The 20,086-nt window shown below is 39.4% G+C and overlaps 1 protein-coding gene across 1 annotated transcript; it reads left to right on the forward strand.

Annotated features, from left to right (window-relative positions):
- The first annotated feature begins 139 nt into the window (after positions 1 to 139).
- LRIT3 (leucine rich repeat, Ig-like and transmembrane domains 3) lies at positions 140 to 12,197 on the forward strand. The gene is made up of 4 exons (XM_084517747.1): positions 140 to 319; positions 1,532 to 2,010; positions 9,649 to 9,954; positions 10,981 to 12,197. Exons 1-4 carry the CDS (start codon positions 204 to 206, stop codon positions 12,072 to 12,074), a joined length of 1,995 nt encoding a protein of 664 aa, XP_084373873.1. The 5' UTR covers positions 140 to 203; the 3' UTR covers positions 12,075 to 12,197.
- Positions 12,198 to 20,086: the final 7,889 nt, after the last annotated feature.

The raw sequence follows: 20,086 nt of genomic DNA on the forward strand, positions 1-20,086 counted from the left end.
ACATGGTAACGAACAAGCAGGTTCAACTGATCCCTTTCAGGATACGTTTGAAGGTTAAGCAACTTCAGATCTCAGCTAATCTGATGTAATCTGCTGTTACTAAATGGATGTCTACATTCACATTTCTAGCACACTGCACATGAGTGCATAGGAATAAAGTTTTCAAAAATTTTTTTGTGTGTCAGTTCTGCTGGGAAGAAGCCATGTATCTGTTTTTTTACTTACACCTCATAATGAGCTTTCTTGAAGAAGCATGTGGTTTTTGTCCTTCACAATGCACTTGCATTTACCATGGCCGAAGTGATGGCACTGGAACAAGGTATGCATTTTATTATCTGTTATACAAGGCAAAAGGATTGAGGACACTGGAAATAACATTCTCTTGTACACTGCAAATTACAGTTTAGCATAGTTACTTAGAAATAATGGCATAATTTATTTTAGTGTTACATGGCTCCTGAATAGATCCTGAATAGGAGCAGATGGTCATTATGCTTTGTTTTAATGGCTTTGTTTTTAACAGCTAGCTACTCTAAATCTTCAGCTTTTGCACAAGGCAATTTTTTTTTTTCTGCTCCTTGATTTTCCTACTCCTTTAATGTCCTTTCTATTTCTGCAAAACTGTTTGTCTACTGTAAAGTGATTCTGGTTTAAATAACTACAGTAGATTCTTCTTTTCTTAATCTGCAGGAAAATCATGTAACTGGGTAATGAAGAATTAGGTTAATTTGATGATGTTGTCATGTCAATTTTGTGAGATACTGTTCCACCTATTTATTGTCACAACATATCTAGTATAAAGCTGCAGGAGAAGAAAGTAAAATAGAAGAAGAATATAGAGGAAAAGGTGGAGAAAATTAAAGATAGATTCTCGTCCCGTCAAGAAACCTTTAAACTAATTGTGTGCACACAACATACCTAAGAGGAAGGGAAACATCCTGACTCTTGAAGATTCTGAGAAATCTCATTTCACTGAAATCATGGGAACAGAACATCCTTAGAAACTCTGAAAAGCAGGTTGTTTCTATTAAGACACCAGAAATACAGCTAGAAATCTCTCATTTAGAGAAATATGCTAACATTCTCAATTTTTGGTCTATTCTGAAAGGTAAAGGAAGGTATGCAAATACTTTGAGTGTTCACCATGTGGAAAAACTAGTATTGAATAATCTTAATTTTAGTAAAATATGCCAAGTAGCTCCCACTTGAGGTACATACATGTATTATTCCTTACATAATTTCTTCTACTTTTCAGTTGCCAGTGAAATGATAGAAGATGGTGCTTATGCGGTTTAGAATAAGACAAATCTTGATTTCATATAGAAGTATCATTGCTATTTATATTCATTTTTCTCTTTAGAAAATCCACATTTGTCATCTTAAATTTTAAATGCAGACTGTTCTTGATTAGTCACTTCTTATTCTGCCGGTAGTGTTGCAGAAATTAATAGCACTTGCATTTAAATCAGAAATAAATTTTGTGGTAAAGAAATGCAGAACCCTCTTTCTTATTTCTGTTGTACAATGCTAGGTCTGTGCTCTGCAATGACCCTGACATGTTTGAGATCCCCGTGAATGTTCCTGTGGACACTGTAAAACTTCGAATAGAAAAAACTGTCATACGAAGGATCCCGACCGAAGCCTTTTACTACCTAGTAGATCTCAAGTACCTGTGGGTAACTTACAACTGCGTGGCCAACATCGATATCAGCAGCTTCTACAACTTGAAGCAGCTGCATGAGCTACGGCTGGACGGTAATCTGCTCTCGACTTTCCCCTGGGAATCTCTGGCAGAGATGCCCAACCTGCGGACTCTTGACTTGCACAACAACAAATTGACCAGCATCCCGGCCGATGCTGGCAGGTACCTGAGGAACCTCACCTACCTGGACATATCCAGCAACAGGCTGACCACCTTGCCGTCAGACCTGATGGACGTTTGGCCCCCCTTCTCAGAAGCTGTCCCCCGCAAGAGCACGGATGTTCTGCAGACCCAGAGGGTCATTTTGGGTATGGTAAAGAGCCCGTCTCGTTCCTTCTTAACATGCTCCTAAATGTTATGCAGCAAGGGGACCCACATGAGATTCAGGAGGGTTTTAATCCAGGTCATCCTTCTGGTTTGCTCTGCAATTAGTTTATTTTCTGCTGGTGACAGAAAATTTTAAAACGAATTTTAAAACACTTGCAGCTGTTTTTTCCAGTGGCTCACAAGCCAAATGAGTAGCTAGAGTCAATGTATATATGAAATTCTGTCCTGAAACACAGTGCTGCAGAGAGTGGTGGTTTGAGAGAGGGCAGCTCTGCGCTTCCCATGACTTGTGTTGGCTTTGAATTGCTTGCTCTAAAGCTGGCTGATTATCCTCAAGTTTTGCCAGTTTATGTTGTGAATACAAGAGGAAAAACAGGACTCTAGTGCATTCCACTTCACAGTACTTTCTGTAGTATTTAAGGTGAGGGTTTAAGAATAGTTTGGCCAGACTGTCATGGTTCATAATTTTATTCCATCTCTAGTTTCTAGTAGACCACCCCATCAGTTTTTTTTTTTTTTTTTTTTTTTTTTTTTTTTTTTTTTGTGGCATTGTGCTCTATCTTACACTTTCTGCTCATTTCCTAGCCTTTCAGGTAACCCTTTTCTCTTCAGTTTTAGAGCATGGCTGGATGAGGTCCATCAATAGCTTTCTTTTTCTGTCTTGTAAGTGCATGTTTTGGCATTTTTGTAGTGTAGTGTAGCAGGCAGAAGGGAAAACCAGCGCCAGGTAATAGCTGGCACCCCACAGACTAACTGCAGGAGTGCTGGACCCATGGGTAGAGGTCTGCCCTGCCCTGTGCTGCCCAGTAGTCCCACCTTCTTGATCTGAAGCCGATACTCAGCAGAAACTGTAACTTGAAGCTCTTTTCCAGACAAGATTGTATGTAATTAACTCAATAGAAGCATGTGGGCTGAACAGGTTCCCCACATACATGGAACTGTAGATCTGCAGCGTTGAAAGGATCTTGGTTTATGCAGTTTTTTTTGTTTGTTTTTTTTTTTGTTTGTTTGTTTGTTTGTTTTTTTTTTAAAAAAGGCTGTAAGTCCAACTTGGTGTCCCTGTCCCCACACTGAAGGCTAAAGGAGGCAATAGCTTCGAAGCTGACTGTGCTGGATCTAATCCTCCTGATGATCTATATCCTCATGTGGGAGTCCCAGAGGTTATTCAGCTGCCTTTTCTTACGTAGCTCTCGCTGCTGCTGCTGCTACTACTAAATAAATAAATAAATATATAAAACAAACAAACAAAACACAATAAACCACACACTCTCCTCCCCTTGCCTGCCTGTCCTCCCCCTCTGCCCACACATCTGCAGGCTCTGTTTGTGCGCACACTTTGCCAGCTCCCTTTAGTCCTGGCAACCCCTCTGGTACAAGCACTGCCTTTTCCAGAGACTTAGGGTGCAACCTTTGGATCATTTTCCTTTATGAACTGCAACTGGGCACAGCTCCGCAGAGAGGAATGCGTGCCAGGCACAAACTGAGCCTTGCTTCTCCTTTTTTAATATTACACTCAGAGGGAGGCTCTGCGCAGTCGTCATAGATTTGGATCTGAGACTATGGTTTGGTGGTACTTCCATTGTCCGTGCGCTGAGTCAGCCTACCTCAGGCAAGCTGTGGATAACTTGGTGGTGGTGTATAGCCTTCATATGCCTGCTTCTCAGTGCAGACATACAGAGCTTGCTGTGTAAGAAACGCTGTAGTGAATAAAAAAAAAAAATTCCCCTCCTCTGGAGATTAGAAAGTGTGTAATGCTTTCAATGTTGCTGGTTATTTTGACAAGTTTAGTCTCGACTAGGTGTAAGTTTTATTATCTATATTAATAGATAATAGTTTTCAATGATGCAGTTATGCCACTCACACCCATAGCCAGAGGCTCATCCTTAGGTTGTTGTTGATGGACAGTTATAGAGGAGTCAGTTTTTTGGAATGTAATGTTGGAAAAAAAAACAACGAGAAGGTTGCCCTGGGAGTCGAGGTGTCTCTGTAATGCTCCAGCCCTAGGAGATGTTGGCTGAGAACAACTGGAGCAAGGTGTGACGTGGCTTCCTCTCCGACACCCCTCACACCTCTGCAGGACTGCTGGAGGCTGAGGGAGGAGGGTCATACCCCACAGATGCTCCTTCCCCCCTCTGAAGTGGAGGCAAGGATCACAAGCACGCAATTAGGAAGGATTTCAAAAAGGCCTCTGTCCTGCTGGGGTGCAGATCCAGGTGAGCTGAGCTCTTGCTAACCTTTGGCCAAGCCAGTGCTGTTCTCCAAGCCTGCCGGCAGACCACTCCAGAGCCTTCTCTGGTAACCTCATCCAGTGCTTATCTAGCAGCACAGTGAGAAAGTTTCTCTTAATATCCAACCCCAATCTCCCTTACTGCAAACTAAGCTGATTACCTCTTGTCCTACATGAGATGGGCATGCAGAAAAACGAATTGCCTTCTCTTATGGTAACCTTTCAGGTATTTTCCATTCCCATTTGCCTTTTCCTTTCTCAGCTAGTCTCACCGTTTCTATCAGCTGTTTCTTGTCGACAACTGTGAGATTTTTCATTTCTTACCATATTTACTGATTCCCTCTAGACTCTTTTTTAAAACTTTCTCTTAAAAACGCAATGCCCACAATTGCACACAGCACTCATTTTGGTGCTCAGGAGTGGTGCTCTGTGGGAGCGTTCGGTCTGGCCCGTGTACCTACCAGGAATGGTAACTGCAGCCAGAGCTCTGCTAGAAGCTGGAACCCAGAGCAAATAAATGCTGCTTTTGTCTAGTCAGGAAAACAACAGTCAGATTCTGCTTAGTGCAAGCAGTTATGGCTTGAACTAGCTCCTCTCCTACTTCTGGCAAAATAAGATTGTCACTTGCATTTAATTAACAGCATCATCAACTGCAAAGCCCCCAAACTCATTTGTGCATACGTATTTTATAACACCAGGAGGCAATTTTATCTGTAATGTCTTGACTGAGCATCAAGATTTGCATGTAAGAGAAAGTTTATGTTCCCCTGTGTGCACTTCGAGGCCTCTTGGAGAAGCCATGGGCTGTTTTTGCCTGGTGACTGGCAAATTAGCACCTCCTTGTGCCAGTTCCTAACCTCTGCACTTCAGGGTGGTTCGATTGCCCCTCAGTGTGGGCACCGTGCTGTGAGGAAGGGGCTCGAGGAGTGATTCCTGGCCCCGTGGCTGGGTGGTTCTCTCTGGCTCTCATCCTTAGGGCTGGCTCTGGTTTTAAAGCTGGTTGGCTCTTCCATGTTTTGTAGGAATTGCCCCTTGGTTTTCTGTGGGCCTGATGGGATGTTTTGGTGTCTCTGAAATGTAAGGGGGTGGTAGTAGTGTCTTTTTCTCAGCTCAGACTGGCTGAAGTAAAGCATGAATGGCATTGCAAACCACAGAGCCGTGCCCTTGTACTATGACACAGCACCTGTGTTACAGGCCTGACGTGCGCCTGCCAGTCCAGCATAGTTTGAAGGCTCAAAGCCTGCTGGGCTTGCACTGGGAGAACGAGCAGGATGGAGGGAGCCGTTCTGGATGTGGTCTCACCCATGCTCCCTTCAGGCAGCAGTCCCCAGAGCACGCTCAGTTCCTGGTCTCATCTTGGAGATCGCCCTTTGGAAGAATTCAAAACAAAGCTGTGGAATGAGCTGACAATAAACAGTGGAAACGATCAAGGGAGCCGAGTGTGAGTTCATCTGGCCCTCTCTCGGTTAGCACTGGCGCTATAAGCTAATTCTTTGATCCAAATCACAGCTAAGTTTCAGCATTGGCTGCTGTACAGAGATTGATATTTCTGGCGTGAATGATAGTAGCAGCGTTTTCCATATGGAAAATTACATCTAGTGAGTCACTGGGAGGAGCGGAGGGGTCCAGGATTTGACAGAGCAGCAGTTAGATGAAATCTTGCCTCTGTTATGTGTAGAGGTGCCAAAAATTGGGAACTCAGCAGGTCCATCAGGATCCCACTGGTTATGCTGGGCTATGGGGTAGATGCCACTCTTCCCAAAATGAAGCAATTCCCTAGCAATTACAGTGTGTTGGATGCACTGGGACACAGTGAGAGGAGTGGGATTTACTGGTTGGAACCATGGATCAAAAATTCTGTAGCTTCAGCTAGAGGATAGCCTTGGGTAGGTTGGCCCAAGCTGTGGTGAATGTTTCCATTGGCCAAAAACGCAGATATTTCATGTACTCCCATTTTGCAGCAACCGAAACACAGTCTATTGTACGAGCTATGGTCTGAGACTGGTTACTGATTTACAAAGGAAATTTTGCTCATAGCTGTTTCAAATGCTAAAGTCCATATTGACACAGCGTGGGGAAATCCTGCTTACTGAGAAGACCACAAAAATACGCGTGCAGCCACATGTATAGACACATACTTGCCCCTGTACAAGCAAGCATACATATAAATCTGGGAGCAAATTTAAAGTATGCTAAACCTAGATTAAAGGAAGGTTGTATTTATTTTTTTTTTAGTAGATTGATTTATGATCCTTATTTGATGTTAACATACATTGCGTTGGTATATTGCAATGCAGAAATATTTATCAACGCTTGCTTTGCCTTGGTTAATATTTCTTACTCAGGTCAGTAAGCTGCCTTAATATTTCTGCAAAAGAAGCCAGAATTTATAAATACTTGGTGTTCTAACAGATACACATGCTGCTGGGGACTTATAGTTATTTTTATAGTCTCTTCTTAGAATTCCCTCAGGGAAATAATTTCCTATTTCATTTCTTTATTAGAGCACCCAAATTTTTTCCCATTTTCTTCAACTTTTGCCTTTCTGTAACCTTTTCTTTATTCTTTCATGTGTTCTTTCTCACTTCTACCACCTTGTAAACACAAGCTGTGAAGTTTACGTTCCCATTTGTTTTCCCTTCAATAGCTAGCTGAAGTGTAAGCAAAATCAGTGTTTTATCCTTGCTTCCAAGTCAGTCATGCTTTTATCTTTTTATTTTGGGAATTTACACAATTCGATGACTTACAATGGCTGTGTATGTTTTACAGCAGATAACGTGTATACTGCCAGGTATTGGCAAGACACAAATAAATAGAAGGAATGAGCCATGGAGGCAAGGAAGGAACTCCAGTGGCTGTTGTGTATTATATATTTATATATGTCCTGCTTCTTCAGCCAGTTCCAGCGGGCAACATGATGGATGGGGAGATGAGACGACTAGCTTGAAATAGCTCTTTCTTTGCACCGAAACACAAAAGTAGTGTCTCCTCTGGGATGACAGCTTTCTTTGTCCACTGAAACCAGGCTTTCAAATGATCTGAGATGATCAAACCTGTATCTTAGACTAAACGCCCACCTATTCTAATGGCTTTGCTTTGCCATGCCTTCTATTTTGCCTGTTTCTGTTACTCTGTTTAGATTGCAGAAGCTTTGATTCTCCTCTTAGACACTGGGAGAACACGAAAGCCATGTATTTATAGCTTTGAAAGATCTTTCAGCACTGCATTAGTATTAGAAGCAATAATAATAATAAAATCCTTTCCTGTAGCAAAGCATGTAGGCGACAGAAGGGTAGCAGAAGAAATATTTTTAGTATCATTCACTGGAAGGGAAAGCCTGCTGCCTTGCATGTGAGATGCGATTCCCTACCAGTGCTGCAGATCAGTCCTGATTAATGCCGTGGACCTACATTTTCCTGCCCTGCCATCCACTTGTAGCCCAGCAGCCCCATGCTTCTGTCCTTTCCAGGCAGTACCAAGGATGTACAGGAGAGTTCCTGTGCTTTTCCCATGTATTTGTTACAGAGGACTCTCAGTTGAGTCCTTGTTTCTGGGGGATCTTGTCTCCCTTCTCATACCTTAAGGGGAGTTTCATTTTCAAATGCACTTGGTGATGAAAATTGGCCCCTAATAAGTAAGTGAGAATGAAAAAATGTTATCTCTAGCTTACAAACTAAAGCTCCCCTAACGTAAAAGATGAGCACAAATAGCTACGCGCATATGCTTGATTGAAAATAATTGATGTGCTTAGACATATGGAAGACATTCGGATGAGATCTCTTTTGCTTGTGAATGTTTGACATTCACAGAAAATCAGTTGTATATTTTGGAGATTATTCTCTTACTTTTTTTTTTTTTTTAAAGAAAAGTGGTTGCTGATACAGTTTTCTTGATTTCTCCTTCTCCGTTCCTGAAAGCAGTAGGTGGTGAATAGATGGATGTAAAATCTCCTGTGTCTGGAAGGGGTGAAATTGGATTGTGACGTCAAAGTCATGGAATCCCTTCAGGTCAGGTCTTGTTTTAAAGAGCGGGGATTAATTGGGGTTTACCACTGCTTTAACCAATCACTGCCGTGATGCTTAAAATAAACTAATCTTGGTCAGGTGATAGAAGGAACTGCTAGTTAATTATTCATGTCCTCTTTCATCAGTAGGTTTCTTCCACAATGAAAAGCAGAGTTTTCCCGTTAGCTGAATTGATAATTCCTAGAAATACCCTGAACAATATTGGCAAGTGTTTCAGTTTTCTCTTTGTTTTGAATTATTTACTGTGACTTGTCTCTTGCACCAATCAGTAAATTCAGTAGCAAAAGGCTCTTGCATACCATCCCTCATTTCAGTCTGTAAGTTCTGCTTATTGTTAATGCTAGAATAAAATGAAGAAGTTATGCCCAAAAGCAGAAATCAAATGAGAAAATAATTGAACTCCTGCGTGAGACACTGGGTGGAGTTCTACCTGGTAAATTGGGTGTTGCTCTCTTGAGGTCAACGTAGCCAAGTAGTGGACACCAGCTGAGGCTTTGGACATATTTCTCAGAAATAGCTACCCTGTTTTGCCATGATAACTTCATCAAGAGGGGAAGTCTCCTGTTCATAGATGTTGGAACTAAGAGGCAAATGTTATAGCCTATAACAGAAGAAAGGGATTGTTCTTGTATGCCATCACAAAAATGTTATAGCTGCCAACTTTTTCCAGGGTCCTTCCTATTTTCCTCTGTTCTCCTATTTTTTTTGAATGTATGTCAGAGACTGTCCTAAACTAAAACCAGTTTTCTAGAATATCAGTATGCTTCAGAGTCAGATAAGAATGTTATTGGCCTAAAGCTTTTTCTTCTTAGCCCATATCCTTTTTTTCAAAGGGCAAATATATCCGTGTAAGCCCTAAACCCTTAAATCATCATGTTCTCTGCAAGCATGGAAGAAAGGGCCTGAGAAGATCAAACTGTAAGAGCCCAAAGAGGCATTAAGAGCAGAGGGGAATGACAAGGTGCAACAGCCTGAGAAGCTCCCTCTTCAGAAGCTGCAGGCAGGTGAAAATGTATCATCAGTCTTAAGACGTCTTTTCAAAGTGCTTTTTTTCCTAGAAAAATAGGAAAGTTAAGCAAAGGTAGTGCCATTTTATTACTACGCTCCTGTAAATTTATGTGAATAAAAGGTTTAGCTTAATAAACATCTGTAATCTTTTTCATATCTGCAAAATGTGCCCCACTAGCTTATGAAAAAAAAAAAGAAAAATTGAAAAAGATTGATTCAGAACAGGCTTATGTCTCTCCTTGATTATACTTGGTGATAGTCGTGTGTCATACTATAATCACAATATTCAGATATTGCCTAACAACAATTTCGGTTTTTGTTTTTGTTTTTGTTTTTTTCCACTCCCCTTCTTCCTTCAGGTTTGCAGGACAACCCATGGTTTTGTGACTGTCGCATTTCAAAGCTAATTGAATTTTCCAAAATTGTGGACACCTCAATTGTCCTTCTTGATCCACTGGTTTCATGTAGCGGACCTGAGAACCTGGCAGGGATCTTGTTCCAGAGAGCAGAGTTAGAGCAGTGTCTTAAGCCATCCGTGATGACATCGGCAACAAAAATCACCTCCCCGCTGGGAAGCAATGTTCTGCTACGCTGCGATGCAACCGGGTACCCAACGCCGCAGCTTACGTGGACTAGGTCAGACAATATACCAGTGAACTATACAGGTATAATAGCTCTTTTATAGGAATAGCCATTTTATAGGAAATGGGAGAGCCTGAAGTTATTAGGTTGCTTGTACTCTGAGATTGTTATCTTAAGTGACAGCGGACCAGGTATCACACCATACTGGCAATTCTTTGTCTGGGTCCAACAGACTGTTCTGATTCTGGTTGTGGTCTGTAATAACAGCAGTTTGTGTTGGGAAGAAATGGGTGAAGGCGGGGAGAATAAGGGAAAATAGAGGTTGGGATAGCTGGGTACCAATTCAGAAGCTGAAAAGCAGAGAGGAACATTCGTTACTGAAATCTTCTTTTTGGTTCAAAATGTTCATGATGATAAAAAAAATAAAATAAAAAAAAATAGTGAGGCTGTAACTGAGCTACTTAAAACACAGAACTGTAAATGTGGGATTTCCCATAAACAAGTTTTCTACGTTATTTGCAAATATTTATTGCTTATTCACAGTGCCTACCTGGAATGCTAATGAGGCTGTGATTGTCTAATACCATTCGTGCTGTGATGTACTGTGGTGGATTTATGCAGTAACAAACAGAAAAGTTTCTTGTTACGGCAAAGTAGTTAGCAGTTATCTTAACTCTTCGTTCTGAAGAGGGTAGTAGTCCAAAGTATTGAATTATCTTATGACAGAGGTAACTTCCCAAAATTCTTTAAATAGTTAGTGTGCTCAGTGTTGCTTGTATTTACTCAGTGAGACTTGTATTTCATAGTTAATTGGCTTCAAGTCATTTTGAATTCTCCTTATTTGTATTTCTTTTATTTAATAAAACTGCTTACTCTCTTGTAATTCCTCCTGACATTCTATTCCATTCTGACCTAAACTGAGCACTTTTCTGCAAGAATATAATATGGCAGGGAGTTCCATAGTTAGTGTAAATTTGTTGATTTTTTAAAAATGTTTAATATATATGATTCCTTCTGGTAGAAATAATTAATAGAAAAAAAATAGTTGAATAATGTTTACTTTTTTCTTTATCTCCCTTTTTATAATGTTTTACTCTGTTTTTCTACAGTAATTCAAGAAACACCTGGAGAGGGTATCAGATGGTCCATAATAAGCTTGACAGGGATTTCATACAAGGATGCAGGAGAATACAGATGTAAGGCGAAGAACTTGGCAGGAATGTCAGAAGCTGCCGTCACTGTCACAGTGGTTGGTGTAGTTACCACAACTGTGTCGCCACAGAAATACGGAAGGAAGCAGGAGGCAGAGAGACAGAATGCCACAGTGGGGGAATCCAAGAAGGGACCTGAGAGAACCACCACACCTCTTCTCACCACGCTAACCACCACAGCACTGATTACCACTGAAAGATCAACGAGTGCCAGGGTTACCGACAAGAAGCAATCCAGGCCCGTGGTTGATGGAAAGAAAATTTCGAAGGCAGTGACAAGTGGAAGCAAAAAGCAGAGTGGGGAGATGAGCAAGAAAGGCGAGGAGACAAAGCAGATCGAGGAGGCAAGTGAAAAAGGTGAAGAGAAGGCAGCAGCTATGGCTGAGCAAAATGTTACTGTGAAGAACCTAAAAGTGATCAGTGAAACAGATGAAAGAGTGACCCTAACTTGGAAAATTGTCAATGACTCAAGCAACGCTGCAGTGACTGTGTTATATTCAAAGTATGGTGATAAAGACATGTTGCCTCTGAGCACGGATCCTAGTAAAAACAAAGTCACAATTGAAGGTTTGCAACCTAGTACTCAGTATATGGCATGCGTCTCACCCAAAGGAGTGCCACCTACAAAAGAGCAGTGCATTATTTTCACTACTGATAGGTTAAATGATGAAAGCACATCTCAGTTTCCTATTTTGATATTGGCCAGCAGTGCAGCATGCGTGGTTGTTTTACCTTTGATAATTTTCTTACTCTACAAAGTTTTAAAACTCCGTGTGAAACCCAAAACTGCTAAGGAAGCTGACCTTGCAAAAGAGACCTATGTAAAGTTTGAAACTCTCTCTCTCAAGCCTCGAGCAGTGAATGCAGGAGGGGAGCTCTGGGCACGAAGGTACACCGATGAATCAGAAAGACTTCTCCTCTGTTCTAGGTCAAGCATGGATTCTCAAATGACTTTCAAAAGTGAAGGCTCTAGATCTGAGTACCTCTGTTGAACACGGGTGCGGATGGAGGGGGTAAAATTAGTCCAAAGTGATGATACTGCATCTGGAAGTGGGTTGGTGCCAGGTGGTAGTCAGAACATGCCATCTGATATCACGGACTCTACTGGATGGATAGAGGGGTGGGCAAGAGGGGGAACAGAAGGAAAATGTTGCCTAATGATTTTTCTTTTTTGTTTGTGACTTTGGATGCGGAGGAATGACATTTTTTGAAAGATGAGTACAGCATGAAATGTTTACTTAGTTAAAGATATTCTATTTCATTGTTTCATTAAAATATTGTTCTGTTTTCTCTCATTTCACTGTATGATGTGCTCATTTGAATCAAATATTAATCACAACTTTCATAAAAACTATGCATTTTGAAATAATAGGAAAACAGCTCAAAGAACTTTGAGGTTGAAGCTTTGTTTAAAAACGCCATGCAGCTCTGTGCAGTACATTGAATCGGAAGTGATTTTGGGCTAATCAAGACTGAAAGTAGGTAGCCGCAGTTCATGAACTTTTGGGAGTTTTGATACATACATCATATCGTCATTTTGGAGATGCTGTGGTGAAGGAGCTTCTTTTAGTATTCTGAAGCTCAAGTAAGCTATCATTATGAGTGACTCTAGGAGAGATACTAGATATTAATTGTGTGAATTTACGGTAAATGATCTTGTTGCAAAATCTCAGCCTTAGAATTTACTTGTATGCAGATGGCTATATACAGCAATTTCAGAAATTTCTGTTGAGAAAATGTTGTGACATTGTGTAATACAAGACAGACTGTTACATGGCTGTATGTTATGTAGATATTGCACAGTATTACATACTACACTGTAGTATTACAGTGTCCTTTGAGATAGAGTAGAATGATGTCGTCAGGTCATGTTGAACGTGTAGCAAAGTTTAACAAGCATAATAAAAGTTAATTATGAGCATGCTTCCCAATCTTTAGAAAATCCAGTGTTAATATTGATGATGATAATGAATACAGAATTGCCTGTTACTGATAATAACGGACTGTCTATTCTGAGGCTGCTTTTTCAATGCCTGAAGTAAATAACAGGATTTTGTTATTTTAGGTTTGGGTATTATGGCCAGAAGTATGTGTGAGCCAGGAACCGCGGTATTTCCTAAAAATGAAAATTGTACTCTTTTCTTGGATTTTTTATACCTAGAAGAACTGTTTATTTTGCTTGGAAATTGGGCATTCCCTTTTTCCAGAGGGAGAAATATTGTTTTAAAGCTGAAAACCAAAGCTTAGTTAGTTAACTTCAAAATATCATTTGTTGGTATCATTGAATATCATATGTTGGTATCATTGATTTAGGATTAATTTTTGCCTGTTGGAATATTGGAGAGCATGACTTGTAAGGCATAGTTTCATGAGGGAAAAAAAAAAAATCCATAAACCCATGGCAGAAAATAAACACACTCAAAAATCTCTATAACATCTACATGTTTGTGCTCAGTAGTCAAGGGTAATAGAATGAGCATCTGAGACCATGGGATATGCAAAGGAAGAAGGTATGGTATTTGAAAGTGCAAAATTAGTTTGTGTGCCCTTTTAGGATTAACCTAGATGTTTCATTCTGTGTTATTAGTATGTGTGTTTAAAAAGTGATCTATCTGTTTTTTTTTTTTTTTTTTTTCCTTCTGCATAATTTTGATTGCAACAAAAACCTTTTTAGTTTTCTGAGTGAAGTATTTTGACATCGGCACTTTTCTTGAAATTAGGGATTTTTTTTTAAGGGAAAATAAATTCTTCTTGTGTCAAAAACGTAGTTTAGTTTATCACAAACAGTTTTTCAGACAAATTTTAAACAGGAGATCTGAAGTGTTAACCTGAAGTGTTACACTATTTGCCTTCTATTCTCCATATAAATAGTATAGTTGGTAGTTGTTGCTGAAGGTGTTCCCCATTAAAAACACTGTGTCATAAATAGGAGCAATTATATTTACTTTTTAAATTTCTAGAGAATATTTGATTTCAGGTTTTAAAACTTTGCAAGAAACTTGAATCTAATTCTGGAGTTCAAAAATGCCATCACCTGTTTTTTAGATGGTGTGTATCAATATATCAGACTGAGGCAGTGCAAAGCTCATTTGAGAGAGCTCATTTGGTTTGAGAGTTCAGTTGGTTTGACTAATCCTTGTGGAATTAATATGTGCTGAAGTTAAGAGTGGATCTCTGTGGCCACATGTGCTATCAGTATATCAAAGATGGAATATATCATAGAAGGCACGTTCTTTCAATAGAACACCATATACATTATTTTTTCCACAGTCCTTGAGACAACGGAGTTAAATAACCTGGATGTGCTTCTGTACCTCATGTCAAAACAGCACTTCAGCTGGGGAATTTTGATAAAAATTGAGTACTTAATAAAGATACGCACCCTGCATTACCCAGAATTGGTGTAATTGAAGAGCTGAAGAAATACTTCTGGTAACATGCAAATGTTTATATTATAAGTTCTTAAGATTCATAGAACCATTATGAGACAGATTTTTTGTTACCCATGATCAATTTGTGTAATGTCTTTTGAAATGCAATACTGACTGATGCATCATGATGAATAGTTGAGGATCATAATCTATGCTTGGCTGGTAGGAATAACTGGAGAGGCATTGACCAATGGTTATCTATCGCCTTTCATATATTTTTGCACTTTATTAGCTCAGTTCATTCTGTGTTTCACTAAAAAGGCTAGATCTTTTTTTTTTTTTATACGTTACCTGCAATGGGTGTGTCAAAATTGGATGGTTAATCAAATAACTGAGCTGAATTCTGAATAGACCCCATTTTTACTGAAAATTTCAGCGGGTCTCAGCACTTAGAGTTGACCACAATCCTGTCTTCAATGTGCACTTACTAAGCCAAACTTTAGGCACATCTCGTTTAGTCCTTGCTGTTGCTTGCAATCGATTCTGCATTTGTATTCCTTGCACTATTGTAAGATTCTCATGCTTTTTTTCCTAATCTCCCACCCAAGAAAACTCTTTCATGTATACTGTGAAAACGTAATGGCAAAACAATTCAGACTTGGGCTGTTTATAATAGATTAAACAGAGGACACTTTAAACTCATTACCTTTTCAAAGAAGTAATTAAAAAGGTAGTTGTTTTGATGTGAAAATAAAGCATTGCTTTTATATATGACCGTGTACTTGTCTGACCCTTCCTTCTTCATTTGTATCTTTAGACTGTATACTATGAGGGTAGCTGTTAAGTATAAGAGGAAGTCGGAGAAGAAATGAGAGAAAATACAAAAAGAAGACTGAGAAACTTGGAGGTGTAATACACTAAGGAATGCTGGTACCATGTATTACAAACTCTTGCTTGCAGTTCTGCTACATACACGGCAAGGGTGTGTGGATATCTGCAGACAGGTAACGATAAAAATACGATGAGGATTCTGCCTGCATATTATGAGTGGAGCTCCATATACACACACAGTTCTGACAAGGTGGGGACAGCTATAAAATTGTAGCATGCAACAAGGGCACTGCGAAATTTAAAGAATTTACTTGAAGCTGGTAAAGCTGGTATTAAAGCCTGTGTCCCAGTGAAAGTTGTGAGAGCTTCTTGAAGTGTATTGCCTATCAACTGAAAAGGGGAGAGTAATTTATGCCTTTTTTTTTTTTTTTTCTTTTCCCCTCAACAAAGAGGGGTATGCATCAGTAGCAATTCTGGCTGGGGTACGAATCCTAGATATGATGTACCACAATAGTCTGTTGTGATCTATGATTTTCTTTTAAAATTCAACCCATTTGTTAGACTTGTGGCTAGAAGGTAGACCAATTTGAATTTCCTCCATGGGCACAGATGAAATGTCAAAACAAACCCTTTTTAGTTATCTAATTGGTTGTGGACTGCTGACGTGGATACCTTCTCTCACAGAATGCATTCCGCTATTTTAGGTGTTCAAGGCAGCTGCAGAAGCTCCAGGCTAGTGCTGTCACTTTCTTTTGCTGAAAAGTAAAGTTTTCAGTAGAATAAATGTTTTCAATTTTCTCTTTAAATCAGTGAGAAAAAAAAAAAACGCAACACCACCCTTGAATTTCAGAAGATCAGAATTTGTGTCAGAATGGAGGCATGATTGTCTCATTTTTTATAGAATATTTTTTACACATCTCAGAGGCTCCCTTGCTAAACAATGGCAAATCCAAGCTGAAATATCAGTCTGAAACAGTGAATGGCAAGGAGAGAAGCCTCTCTAGAATGCTGTGTACTTTTCTTATCAACATTCAGTATGGGATTTTATTCAATCGGTAGTGCAGAAAGCAACTGTGAACAAAAAGATATTGTCTTTCCCAAGACCGCATAAAAAAAAAAAAAAAAAGATATATTTAATGAAATAACATCCCAATCTTGTGTTTAGAAAAGAATGTGAAATTGCTCCAACTACTGCAGGAAGTTTAGTAGCACTTGTCAGGTGTGTATGTTTAATATATTTGGTCTAACTTAAAGTCTGGTATTTTTGAAATACACTTGACTGACTTAAGAGTGTTATGGAAGGAGCTGACTGTACAAACAACTGTAACCTCTCATAACAGTGGAATACCAGTTTACCCACAATGTGGTAATTAACACGTTTTGTAGAAGACACTCTGACAAGAAAATATTTTATTCTGGAAGTGATGAGTAATAAAAGATTTGGCACATCTTTTTAAGGAGGGGTGAAAGGAATTTGCTAGTGGCATAGGGTTTTTGTTTTTCTTTTAATGGAAAGGTGACTGAGAGGACTTGGTAAAATATTTCATGTCCAGAGAAGACTAGAATGGAATGTTTTTGTCTCTCTTAATACAGGAGAGGAAGGACTTTATGCATGTGTGGATTGAGAGCAGGAACAGAGAGTATTCTAGTGTTGCCTGGTTCAGAGCTGAAGTAGTTTCTTCTGAGGCCTCTGCTACTGGCTGTTGGTACCTGGGATGTGCTACTGGACTAGATGGAAAGTAAGAACAATCCAAAATGACAGTTACTAGTAGATTCAGTGCAACTATGCTGTAAATTCAATGGCTTGCTTATTCAGTAATCCAAACAAGTGTTTCATTGGTATGTTTTTAGTTTTTCCATTCCATTTAAACAGGCAGTTGTAGAAATCCTATGGAGTCTTCACACAGCTGTTTCTCTAATAATTCAAAAGGTAAATTCGTAAACAATCTCAAAATCATGTTTTTGCTTAACTCTCTCATGTTTATTCTCCCAGTTTAATATTGTTTTGGTAAACAGGACCAAAACAATATGTGCAGTCTGCTTTGTAATATTTTCCAGTCTCTGAAACAATTATACCTTTGTTGAAGAAAAGGGAAATTAAGTCCAATACTGCTAAGTGCATTTTTCTGTAAGAATCTGATTTAATTATTGACGCTCAAGTCTAATGCCTTGGGCTGATCGGATCAACTTCTGAGTCATGTGTCCTGAATTTTATGCTGCTAAAATGTGGCCAAGCATTTGAGCCTCCAAAAATAACCCATACCAATTATATTTTTTTGTTTCATAGCCCAGTCTCTTGTGGTTAAGATCATGTGGAAGTTTAAATCATGGAGGGAGAAAGAGGTCAATATGAGAGTACGGTAAACAACCAGCTAAAGGCATGGCAAATTAAATTCAGAATAATATCACTCTTTCCTGAAATTATCTCAAATTTTATCTTTATTCAACCTTCTATAGAGTATTCCATGTTAGACTAATCCTGCAGTGTACTGCTAGCTTCAGATTACACATGAATGACATTGTGGGTGTTTTTGCAGAGCACGCTCTTAGGTCTTGAGAAACCTGTTCTGTTTTCTCACTGATTGATTTAGAAAAGGAAAATACTTTGGCATTTCTTGTTCTTTCACATGAAAGTGATGTGGTGGAGCGATTTCCTTCCTTCTGAAGCAGGAGGGTGAACACCGGAATTGTAACACTCCTGCTTGTTCTGGAACTCAAACTTCATGGCTAAGAATCACTTGCACCTTGCGGTTGCAGTGCTTGCTGCCCTGTCTGCATTGCATCAATATGCACAAAACACTCAATTCCTAGAGGTCTTTGCCAATCATTCTGAATTATACTAAAAAGAAAAAAAAGCTCATATTTTAGGCTGATCGAGCCAAATTATTTCTCAACATCAGGAAATAATTTCCCTAGAGGGGTACAGGCACATTTTTCTTCACAAAAGTGTTGCTTTTTTGTTCCTTAGCTTGCTTGAGCATTCTTTACGCTTTGACCAAGGAGCAGACATTCTCTTTGGATAGGGTAATCATCAGCAGAAACAATGCAAGCCACGTTTTTCACAAGCCAGAAAAATAACGTTCTTTGTTTTGGTCAGGCACAATGATTGAATAGACATTGTCCAAAATCTACACGAACTATTTCTTTATAACAGGGAATTCATGAGGAGAGGTCTGGAAGGAGAGCTAATAAAATTCTTTGTCTCTTGATAGAAAAAAGTGACATTTTCCAGTGTATCCAACAATGACTTATTTCTATAGATTGCCTCAATGTGAAGTGTTTCAAAGAAAAGTTTGGCTTGTCACAAACTGAATAAAGTTTTCAGTATCGTATTAATTAAGATTTGCGTAGAAGTGAAGTGTGTGAATCAAATGATATTGGAGAAGAAAAGTTGATTCTTAAAGCTCTCTGGCCTTCATAAAGAAATGAATAGGCATGAATTTTTTTTCAAGGGTTGATCAGCATTGTGATGCCAAAAAAAACCAAGGAAAACCACCAAAAACAGAGTAATGGTTAAATGATTACTTTTTTTTTTTTTTTTTTTTTTTTTTTAATAAAAGACTGGAAAGGCCCAGAATCAGTACATAAACCTTTGGAAAGGAGCTCAGCACAAGCAGAACACACAAACAATAGTTTTGGTGGCTGGGATATGAAACAAGAATTTATGATATAGATACTTACGTGCAAGTCTGCCCTGGAAGAGAGCATTAAACTGGCAACCTGATCAAACAGATCCTTAGCAAAAGGGCTGTGCTGAAGGAGAATGCATGAGTAGCAAATTAAAAATTCCTATAGGAAACACAGAAGTGAAATCAAGTAGAAAATAAAAACACCCTGCTGAAGAGCACTCAGTTCTCTGTGTGGAAATACTTAATATGTCAGTCTTTTGGCTTATAACATTGCAGGCAAGAACTGCAAGGAGGACGAATACTGAGAATGAGCCAGTTCCAATAAAAGGATCCTCTGTGGAGCTGAAAGAAATTTGGTATAGGGGACAAAAGACAGTTGTCTTATACAAGACCTGTGCAGTACATTTAATATTAAATCAGCAGGTGAGGTGACTGCTTTGTAGAAGCAGTCTTTCCTTGTGGAAGGGAGAGCCCTAAACTTGGGCTGAAGGAAAGAAAGAAGTTGGCTACTTGAATCTGATGAAGCTACATAGCCAAAGATCTGTGTGATTGACATCTTTGCCATCAAAGGAGCCTAGCAGAACTAAGACAAATGAGATGGACCACACATTAAGTTAGAACAGCTAGGACAGTATTCAACAGCAACTGCCAGCCAGACAGACAGCTGGAGTGAAAGTGGACAGCGCTGCCTGAAAGATTTTCAGTCTTACTGAGGCTGAAATTGCTTCAGCATTCTTACTGAAACAGAGTAGAGAAATAAACTATCAAGGTGATGTACTTCTAAAGGACCTCTTAGAGTCAAAGCGTATCCTTTTGTATATTCTCATCCTGCGCACTGATAGGAATTCTTGTCAGGGTGAATTCACCAAACTTTTACTTTAGGAACCCTGTTACAGTTTGGATAACTTGTGATTCATCAAAAGGGCAGGGGGACAGGCCTGGAGGAAGTTGAAGTCAAATATCGCCACCTAAAAATATATCTGAAGTGGTGAAGTTTCTTCCTCTGATGAATATTTGGAGTAAATTCCACAAAAGGCCATGCTCTTTTTGAACTGTGTGATGCCGACCTTGCGTGGGCTGGGGATAAAACAGAGGAAGGGGTTCTGAAAAGATGCTCTAAATAACTTATTGACCACATCCTGGGAACTGGCATTTGATGATATTTGTAAGCCC

This window comes from Aythya ferina (assembly GCF_964211825.1).
Source record: "Aythya ferina genome assembly, chromosome: 4".
Lineage (NCBI taxonomy): Eukaryota > Metazoa > Chordata > Aves > Anseriformes > Anatidae > Aythya > Aythya ferina.